Source organism: Dryobates pubescens, chromosome 1, assembly GCF_014839835.1.
Source record: "Dryobates pubescens isolate bDryPub1 chromosome 1, bDryPub1.pri, whole genome shotgun sequence".
Lineage (NCBI taxonomy): Eukaryota > Metazoa > Chordata > Aves > Piciformes > Picidae > Dryobates > Dryobates pubescens.
In genome coordinates, this window is record NC_071612.1 from 28,036,877 (window position 1) to 28,046,791 (window position 9,915).

At 65.2% G+C, this 9,915-nt stretch overlaps 1 protein-coding gene across 1 annotated transcript; it reads left to right on the plus strand.

Moving 5' to 3' along the window:
- The first annotated feature begins 1,271 nt into the window (after positions 1-1,271).
- LOC128898531 (uncharacterized) lies at positions 1,272-3,066 on the plus strand. The gene is made up of 2 exons (XM_054173238.1): positions 1,272-1,520; positions 1,694-3,066. The coding sequence occupies exons 1-2, from the start codon at positions 1,272-1,274 to the stop codon at positions 2,063-2,065; spliced, it is 621 nt and encodes a 206-aa protein (XP_054029213.1). The 3' UTR covers positions 2,066-3,066.
- Positions 3,067-9,915: the final 6,849 nt, after the last annotated feature.

Sequence of the window (9,915 nt, forward strand, 5' to 3'; positions counted from 1 at the left end):
TCCTTGGCTGCTCGGAGACCGGCAACCCTGTAAGGAGGGTCCGAGCCGGCGTCTCCACCCGTATGGGGGAAGTGTAGCTCCCTGGACCCCAGCCCCCCCTGTAAGCAGGGGAGGGCCCTTTAAACAGTTTCTTGGCTGCTGGCGGCCTGGCCAGCGTGACCCCCTGTACTCGGGGCGTGTCACAGCGATTGGCATCCTGCGGCCCCTCTACCTGCATGCATCCCCGGGGGGGCCAGGTCTGACCCTCTGCTCTCCTGCTCAGGGGTAAGGATGCCTGCCCCACCAGTGGCTGCCCAGAGCTTGCTCCCTCTCTTGGGAAGGGCTGTGTGTGTGGCCCCTCTTGCCTCGGTGTGCCTGAGTCTGCTTGTCCTTTAGGTCCCTTAGAAAAGGCTGTAGCTTAGCTTAGGCTTCCCAGGAGGGAAAGAGGGGCTCTGGGCGGTTCCACGGCAGTCTCCTTGGAGGCCTCGAGCGGGGTGGGAGCTCGGCTTGCCCCTCCTTTGATTGGCTAGACACAGCGAAGCCGCTTAGTCGTCCTGCGGCAAGGTGACCCACCTGTAGTTCAGGGCCTGGGTCTCTGCCTTCATGGCAGCCTGTTCTCTTGGCACCCTGTCAGATTAACAGCCCTGTACTCGGGGCCTGTGTGAAGAGTTGTGGAGCCTTCTGCCCCGTTCTGTCCCCTTCTGTCCCCAGCAGCAGCCCAAGGTCCCTGTAAGCAGGGCTGGGGAGGCTGCTTTTGGCAGCTAACAGGAACAAACCCTTAGAGGGTTGAGGTGAGTCCCTGGGCTCCTGAAGAAGTGGTGTTGTGCTGCAGCCAGGAGGGCCGGCCCGTAAGTGGGCGCAGGCCAGAGCCCGTGGCTCTCGGTGGGGCTTTTTGGGAGTGCCGGGCCGAGAGCGACCGCCCTGTAGGCAGGGAAGTGTGTTGCCAGTGCCCGGCGGGAGGTTCAAGGAGGGACCCCCCCTGTAATCAGGGGGGGTAGATCTGGTCCCGGCCTTTCAGAGGCATGGGGCCAGGGAGTGTGTGGGGCTTAGCTTAGCGTGTTTCCCCCCCCCCCACCCCACCCCGTCTTCGGGGCTGGGGCCACAGCCCCCCGGCCTTTGGCCGTGATGCCCCACTGCCTGGCTGCTGTCTTCCTGTAGCTGCGGGGCCAGGCCAAGCTCTCAGCTCCCTGGGTTTCGACCCGCCCGTAAGAGGGGTCGGGGTCCGAGTGCCTTTGCGCTCAGCTGGCAGCCTGTGTGGGGCACCCCCCCCGGCTAGCGGGGCACGGGTCAAGATGCCCCTGAAGCGGAGAGAAGGAGCCTCCGTGGGCCTTTTGGGACCAGGGCCGCCCTGTAAGTCAGGGCCCGGTCAGTGTCCCTGGCATCCCGGGCGCTTTGAAACGCCAGCGGCGGCCCCAGCCCCCTGTAAGCAGGGTCGTGCAGCCGCTCTGGCCGCTGCTTTGCATGCCCAGCCCCATTGCCCAGGGTGTCTGCTGCGGCGCCCGTCTGCCATCCCGACCGGAAGTGTGCCGTGCGCCGCTTGGGTGAGTCGAGCGGAAGCGGGAAGACTTTGCAGAGCTGGGGGTGTCTGCGGGCGGGTAGCTGGCCGGGGGGTGCCCATGGGGAGCTGCCTGCGGGGCTGGAGGCATCCCTCTTTCCCTCAGGCGGGGAGCAACTGGCACTAGGGAGGCCTAACTCTGTCCTCCTTCCTCGGCAGCGGCTGGCACAGAAGGAAGAAGAGGCCCGCTGTGGAGCGGCGAGGCAACATACGGCGGAGGCAAGAGGCGGCGAGGCAACATACGGCGGAGGCAAGAGGCGGCGAGGCAACATACGGCGGAGGCAAGAGGCGGCGAGGGAAGAGGAGCAGCGTCAGGCTGAAGAGCAGGACAGGAGAAAGGCGCCCTGGGCAATGAGACCTCCCTCTGAATTTGGCTGTGGTAACACAAGATCTTTGCCAGCACCGTTAGGGTGCCCTGGTTGGCTTTGTGCTGGGCGACCTCCCTGTAAGCAGGGCTCGGTCTTTGCTTTTGCTGTTGTAGGCGTTTTGCCACCTAGCTCCTTGGCTGCTCGGAGACCGGCAACCCTGTAAGGAGGGTCCGAGCCGGCGTCTCCACCCGTATGGGGGAAGTGTAGCTCCCTGGACCCCAGCCCCCCCTGTAAGCAGGGGAGGGCCCTTTAAACAGTTTCTTGGCTGCTGGCGGCCTGGCCAGCGTGACCCCCTGTACTCGGGGCGTGTCACAGCGATTGGCATCCTGCGGCCCCTCTACCTGCATGCATCCCCGGGGGGGCCAGGTCTGACCCTCTGCTCTCCTGCTCAGGGGTAAGGATGCCTGCCCCACCAGTGGCTGCCCAGAGCTTGCTCCCTCTCTTGGGAAGGGCTGTGTGTGTGGCCCCTCTTGCCTCGGTGTGCCTGAGTCTGCTTGTCCTTTAGGTCCCTTAGAAAAGGCTGTAGCTTAGCTTAGGCTTCCCAGGAGGGAAAGAGGGGCTCTGGGCGGTTCCACGGCAGTCTCCTTGGAGGCCTCGAGCGGGGTGGGAGCTCGGCTTGCCCCTCCTTTGATTGGCTAGACACAGCGAAGCCGCTTAGTCGTCCTGCGGCAAGGTGACCCACCTGTAGTTCAGGGCCTGGGTCTCTGCCTTCATGGCAGCCTGTTCTCTTGGCACCCTGTCAGATTAACAGCCCTGTACTCGGGGCCTGTGTGAAGAGTTGTGGAGCCTTCTGTCCCGTTCTGTCCCCTTCTGTCCCCAGCAGCAGCCCAAGGTCCCTGTAAGCAGGGCTGGGGAGGCTGCTTTTGGCAGCTAACAGGAACAAACCCTTAGAGGGTTGAGGTGAGTCCCTGGGCTCCTGAAGAAGTGGTGTTGTGCTGCAGCCAGGAGGGCCGGCCCGTAAGTGGGCGCAGGCCAGAGCCCGTGGCTCTCGGTGGGGCTTTTTGGGAGTGCCGGGCCGAGAGCGACCGCCCTGTAGGCAGGGAAGTGTGTTGCCAGTGCCCGGCGGGAGGTTCAAGGAGGGACCCCCCCTGTAATCAGGGGGGGTAGATCTGGTCCCGGCCTTTCAGAGGCATGGGGCCAGGGAGTGTGTGGGGCTTAGCTTAGCGTGTTCCCCCCCCCCCCACCCCCCACCCCGTCTTCGGGGCTGGGGCCACAGCCCCCCGGCCTTTGGCCGTGATGCCCCACTGCCTGGCTGCTGTCTTCCTGTAGCTGCGGGGCCAGGCCAAGCTCTCAGCTCCCTGGGTTTCGACCCGCCCGTAAGAGGGGTCGGGGTCCGAGTGCCTTTGCGCTCAGCTGGCAGCCTGTGTGGGGCACCCCCCCCGGCTAGCGGGGCACGGGTCAAGATGCCCCTGAAGCGGAGAGAAGGAGCCTCCGTGGGCCTTTTGGGACCAGGGCCGCCCTGTAAGTCAGGGCCCGGTCAGTGCCCTGGCATCCCGGGCGCTTTGAAACGCCAGCGGCGGCCCCAGCCCCCTGTAAGCAGGGTCGTGCAGCCGCTCTGGCCGCTGCTTTGCATGCCCAGCCCCATTGCCCAGGGTGTCTGCTGCGGCGCCCGTCTGCCATCCCGACCGGAAGTGTGCCGTGCGCCGCTTGGGTGAGTCGAGCGGAAGCGGGAAGACTTTGCAGAGCTGGGGGTGTCTGCGGGCGGGTAGCTGGCCGGGGGGGTGCCCATGGGGAGCTGCCTGCGGGGCTGGAGGCATCCCTCTTTCCCTCAGGCGGGGAGCAACTGGCACTAGGGAGGCCTAACTCTGTCCTCCTTCCTCGGCAGCGGCTGGCACAGAAGGAAGAAGAGGCCCGCTGTGGAGCGGCGAGGCAACATACGGCGGAGGCAAGAGGCGGCGAGGCAACATACGGCGGAGGCAAGAGGCGGCGAGGCAACATACGGCGGAGGCAAGAGGCGGCGAGGGAAGAGGAGCAGCGTCAGGCTGAAGAGCAGGACAGGAGAAAGGCGCCCTGGGCAATGAGACCTCCCTCTGAATTTGGCTGTGGTAACACAAGATCTTTGCCAGCACCGTTAGGGTGCCCTGGTTGGCTTTGTGCTGGGCGACCTCCCTGTAAGCAGGGCTCGGTCTTTGCTTTTGCTGTTGTAGGCGTTTTGCCACCTAGCTCCTTGGCTGCTCGGAGACCGGCAACCCTGTAAGGAGGGTCCGAGCCGGCGTCTCCACCCGTATGGGGGAAGTGTAGCTCCCTGGACCCCAGCCCCCCCTGTAAGCAGGGGAGGGCCCTTTAAACAGTTTCTTGGCTGCTGGCGGCCTGGCCAGCGTGACCCCCTGTACTCGGGGCGTGTCACAGCGATTGGCATCCTGCGGCCCCTCTACCTGCATGCATCCCCGGGGGGGCCAGGTCTGACCCTCTGCTCTCCTGCTCAGGGGTAAGGATGCCTGCCCCACCAGTGGCTGCCCAGAGCTTGCTCCCTCTCTTGGGAAGGGCTGTGTGTGTGGCCCCTCTTGCCTCGGTGTGCCTGAGTCTGCTTGTCCTTTAGGTCCCTTAGAAAAGGCTGTAGCTTAGCTTAGGCTTCCCAGGAGGGAAAGAGGGGCTCTGGGCGGTTCCACGGCAGTCTCCTTGGAGGCCTCGAGCGGGGTGGGAGCTCGGCTTGCCCCTCCTTTGATTGGCTAGACACAGCGAAGCCGCTTAGTCGTCCTGCGGCAAGGTGACCCACCTGTAGTTCAGGGCCTGGGTCTCTGCCTTCATGGCAGCCTGTTCTCTTGGCACCCTGTCAGATTAACAGCCCTGTACTCGGGGCCTGTGTGAAGAGTTGTGGAGCCTTCTGTCCCGTTCTGTCCCCTTCTGTCCCCAGCAGCAGCCCAAGGTCCCTGTAAGCAGGGCTGGGGAGGCTGCTTTTGGCAGCTAACAGGAACAAACCCTTAGAGGGTTGAGGTGAGTCCCTGGGCTCCTGAAGAAGTGGTGTTGTGCTGCAGCCAGGAGGGCCGGCCCGTAAGTGGGCGCAGGCCAGAGCCCGTGGCTCTCGGTGGGGCTTTTTGGGAGTGCCGGGCCGAGAGCGACCGCCCTGTAGGCAGGGAAGTGTGTTGCCAGTGCCCGGCGGGAGGTTCAAGGAGGGACCCCCCCTGTAATCAGGGGGGGTAGATCTGGTCCCGGCCTTTCAGAGGCATGGGGCCAGGGAGTGTGTGGGGCTTAGCTTAGCGTGTTTCCCCCCCCCCACCCCACCCCGTCTTCGGGGCTGGGGCCACAGCCCCCCGGCCTTTGGCCGTGATGCCCCACTGCCTGGCTGCTGTCTTCCTGTAGCTGCGGGGCCAGGCCAAGCTCTCAGCTCCCTGGGTTTCGACCCGCCCGTAAGAGGGGTCGGGGTCCGAGTGCCTTTGCGCTCAGCTGGCAGCCTGTGTGGGGCACCCCCCCCGGCTAGCGGGGCACGGGTCAAGATGCCCCTGAAGCGGAGAGAAGGAGCCTCCGTGGGCCTTTTGGGACCAGGGCCGCCCTGTAAGTCAGGGCCCGGTCAGTGCCCTGGCATCCCGGGCGCTTTGAAACGCCAGCGGCGGCCCCAGCCCCCTGTAAGCAGGGTCGTGCAGCCGCTCTGGCCGCTGCTTTGCATGCCCAGCCCCATTGCCCAGGGTGTCTGCTGCGGCGCCCGTCTGCCATCCCGACCGGAAGTGTGCCGTGCGCCGCTTGGGTGAGTCGAGCGGAAGCGGGAAGACTTTGCAGAGCTGGGGGTGTCTGCGGGCGGGTAGCTGGCCGGGGGGTGCCCATGGGGAGCTGCCTGCGGGGCTGGAGGCATCCCTCTTTGCCTCAGGCGGGGAGCAACTGGCACTAGGGAGGCCTAACTCTGTCCTCCTTCCTCGGCAGCGGCTGGCACAGAAGGAAGAAGAGGCCCGCTGTGGAGCGGCGAGGCAACATACGGCGGAGGCAAGAGGCGGCGAGGCAACATACGGCGGAGGCAAGAGGCGGCGAGGCAACATACGGCGGAGGCAAGAGGCGGCGAGGGAAGAGGAGCAGCGTCAGGCTGAAGAGCAGGACAGGAGAAAGGCGCCCTGGGCAATGAGACCTCCCTCTGAATTTGGCTGTGGTAACACAAGATCTTTGCCAGCACCGTTAGGGTGCCCTGGTTGGCTTTGTGCTGGGCGACCTCCCTGTAAGCAGGGCTCGGTCTTTGCTTTTGCTGTTGTAGGCGTTTTGCCACCTAGCTCCTTGGCTGCTCGGAGACCGGCAACCCTGTAAGGAGGGTCCGAGCCGGCGTCTCCACCCGTATGGGGGAAGTGTAGCTCCCTGGACCCCAGCCCCCCCTGTAAGCAGGGGAGGGCCCTTTAAACAGTTTCTTGGCTGCTGGCGGCCTGGCCAGCGTGACCCCCTGTACTCGGGGCGTGTCACAGCGATTGGCATCCTGCGGCCCCTCTACCTGCATGCATCCCCGGGGGGGCCAGGTCTGACCCTCTGCTCTCCTGCTCAGGGGTAAGGATGCCTGCCCCACCAGTGGCTGCCCAGAGCTTGCTCCCTCTCTTGGGAAGGGCTGTGTGTGTGTGGCCCCTCTTGCCTCGGTGTGCCTGAGTCTGCTTGTCCTTTAGGTCCCTTAGAAAAGGCTGTAGCTTAGCTTAGGCTTCCCAGGAGGGAAAGAGGGGCTCTGGGCGGTTCCACGGCAGTCTCCTTGGAGGCCTCGAGCGGGGTGGGAGCTCGGCTTGCCCCTCCTTTGATTGGCTAGACACAGCGAAGCCGCTTAGTCGTCCTGCGGCAAGGTGACCCACCTGTAGTTCAGGGCCTGGGTCTCTGCCTTCATGGCAGCCTGTTCTCTTGGCACCCTGTCAGATTAACAGCCCTGTACTCGGGGCCTGTGTGAAGAGTTGTGGAGCCTTCTGTCCCGTTCTGTCCCCTTCTGTCCCCAGCAGCAGCCCAAGGTCCCTGTAAGCAGGGCTGGGGAGGCTGCTTTTGGCAGCTAACAGGAACAAACCCTTAGAGGGTTGAGGTGAGTCCCTGGGCTCCTGAAGAAGTGGTGTTGTGCTGCAGCCAGGAGGGCCGGCCCGTAAGTGGGCGCAGGCCAGAGCCCGTGGCTCTCGGTGGGGCTTTTTGGGAGTGCCGGGCCGAGAGCGACCGCCCTGTAGGCAGGGAAGTGTGTTGCCAGTGCCCGGCGGGAGGTTCAAGGAGGGACCCCCCCTGTAATCAGGGGGGGTAGATCTGGTCCCGGCCTTTCAGAGGCATGGGGCCAGGGAGTGTGTGGGGCTTAGCTTAGCGTGTTCCCCCACCCCCACCCCCCACCCCGTCTTCGGGGCTGGGGCCACAGCCCCCCGGCCTTTGGCCGTGATGCCCCACTGCCTGGCTGCTGTCTTCCTGTAGCTGCGGGGCCAGGCCAAGCTCTCAGCTCCCTGGGTTTCGACCCGCCCGTAAGAGGGGTCGGGGTCCGAGTGCCTTTGCGCTCAGCTGGCAGCCTGTGTGGGGCACCCCCCCCGGCTAGCGGGGCACGGGTCAAGATGCCCCTGAAGCGGAGAGAAGGAGCCTCCGTGGGCCTTTTGGGAGCCAGGGCCGCCCTGTAAGTCAGGGCCCGGTCAGTGCCCTGGCATCCCGGGCGCTTTGAAACGCCAGCGGCGGCCCCAGCCCCCTGTAAGCAGGGTCGTGCAGCCGCTCTGGCCGCTGCTTTGCATGCCCAGCTCCATTGCCCAGGGTGTCTGCTGCGGCGCCCGTCTGCCATCCCGACCGGAAGTGTGCCGTGCGCCGCTTGGGTGAGTCGAGCGGAAGCGGGAAGGACTTTGCAGAGCTGGGGGTGTCTGCGGGCGGGTAGCTGGCCGGGGGGTGCCCAGTGGGGAGCTGCCTGCGGGGCTGGAGGCATCCCTCTTTCCCTCAGGCGGGGAGCAACTGGCACTAGGGAGGCCTAACTCTGTCCTCCTTCCTCGGCAGCGGCTGGCACAGCAGGAAGAAGAGGCCCGCTGTGGAGCGGCGAGGCGAACATACGGCGGAGGCAAGAGGCGGCGAGGCAACATACGGCGGAGGCAAGAGGCGGCGAGGCAACATAGCGGCGGAGGCAAGAGGCGGCGAGGGAAGAGGAGCAGCGTCAGGCTGAAGAGCAGGACAGGAGAAAGGCGCCCTGGGCAATGAGACCTCCCTCTGAATTTGGCTGTGGTAACACAAGATCTTTGCCAGCACCGTTAGGGTGCCCTGGTTGGCTTTGTGCTGGGCGACCTCCCTGTAAGCAGGGCTCGGTCTTTGCTTTTAGCTGTTGTAGGCGTTTTGCCACCTAGCTCCTTGGCTGCTCGGGAGACCGGCAACCCTGTAAGGAGGGTCCGAGCCGGCGTCTCCACCCGTATGGGGGAAGTGTAGCTCCCTGGACCCCAGCCCCCCCTGTAAGCAGGGGAGGGCCCTTTAAACAGTTTCTTGGCTGCTGGCGGCCTGGCCAGCGTGACCCCCTGTACTCGGGGCGTGTCACAGCGATTGGCATCCTGCGGCCCCTCTACCTGCATGCATCCCCGGGGGGGCCAGGTCTGACCCTCTGCTCTCCTGCTCAGGGGTAAGGATGCCTGCCCCACCAGTGGCTGCCCAGAGCTTGCTCCCTCTCTTGGGAAGGGCTGTGTGTGTGTGGCCCCTCTTGCCTCTGTGTGCCTGAGTCTGCTTGTCCTTTAGGTCCCTTAGAAAGGCTGTAGCTTAGCTTAGGCTTCCCAGGAGGGTAAGAGGGGCTCTGGGCGGTTCCACGGCAGTCTCCTTGGAGGCCTCGAGCGGGGTGGGAGCTCGGCTTGCCCCTCCTTTGATTGGCTAGACACAGCGAAGCCGCTTAGTCGTCCTGCGGCAAGGTGACCCACCTGTAGTTCAGGGCCTGGGTCTCTGCCTTCATGGCAGCCTGTTCTCTTGGCACCCTGTCAGATTAACAGCCCTGTACTCGGGGCCTGTGTGAAGAGTTGTGGAGCCTTCTGTCCCGTTCTGTCCCCTTCTGTCCCCAGCAGCAGCCCAAGGTCCCTGTAAGCAGGGCTGGGGAGGCTGCTTTTGGCAGCTAACAGGAACAAACCCTTAGAGGGTTGAGGTGAGTCCCTGGGCTCCTGAAGAAGTGGTGTTGTGCTGCAGCCAGGAGGGCCGGCCCGTAAGTGGGCGCAGGCCAGAGCCCGTGGCTCTCGGTGGGGCTTTTTGGGAGTGCCGGGCCGAGAGCGACCGCCCTGTAGGCAGGGAAGTGTGTTGCCAGTGCCCGGCGGGAGGTTCAAGGAGGGACCCCCCCTGTAATCAGGGGGGGTAGATCTGGTCCCGGCCTTTCAGAGGCATGGGGCCAGGGAGTGTGTGGGGCTTAGCTTAGCGTGTTTCCCCCCCCCCCACCCCACCCCGTCTTCGGGGCTGGGGCCACAGCCCCCCGGCCTTTGGCCGTGATGCCCCACTGCCTGGCTGCTGTCTTCCTGTAGCTGCGGGGCCAGGCCAAGCTCTCAGGCTCCCTGGGTTTCGACCCGCCCGTAAGAGGGGTCGGGGTCCGAGTGCCTTTGCGCTCAGCTGGCAGCCTGTGTGGGGCACCCCCCCCGGCTAGCGGGGCACGGGTCAAGATGCCCCTGAAGCGGAGAGAAGGAGCCTCCGTGGGCCTTTTGGGAGCAGGGCCGCCCTGTAAGTCAGGGCCCGGTCAGTGTCCTGGCATCCCGGGCGCTTTGAAACGCCAGCGGCGGCCCCAGCCCCCTGTAAGCAGGGTCGTGCAGCCGCTCTGGCCGCTGCTTTGCATGCCCAGCTCCATTGCCCAGGGTGTCTGCTGCGGCGCCCGTCTGCCATCCCGACCGGAAGTGTGCCCGTGCGCCGCTTGGGTGAGTCGAGCGGAAGCGGGAAGACTTTGCAGAGCTGGGGGTGTCTGCGGGCGGGTAGCTGGCCGGGGGGTGCCCATGGGGAGCTGCCTGCGGGGCTGGAGGCATCCCTCTTTCCCTCAGGCGGGGAGCAACTGGCACTAGGGAGGCCTAACTCTGTCCTCCTTCCTCGGCAGCGGCTGGCACAGAAGGAAGAAGAGGCCCGCTGTGGAGCGGCGAGGCAACATACGGCGGAGGCAAGAGGCGGCGAGGCAACTAC

What these genes read in the sequence shown, in the direction of transcription:
- LOC128898531 (XM_054173238.1), top strand. Translation starts at nt 1,272, where the DNA reads ATGCCCCTGAAGCGGAGAGAAGGAGCCTCCGTGGGCCTTTTGGGACCA. An exon ending in GTGTGCCGTGCGCCGCTTGG is followed by an intron (nt 1,521 to 1,693) that starts GTGAGTCGAGCG and finishes CTTCCTCGGCAG; the next exon opens with CGGCTGGCACAGAAGGAAGA.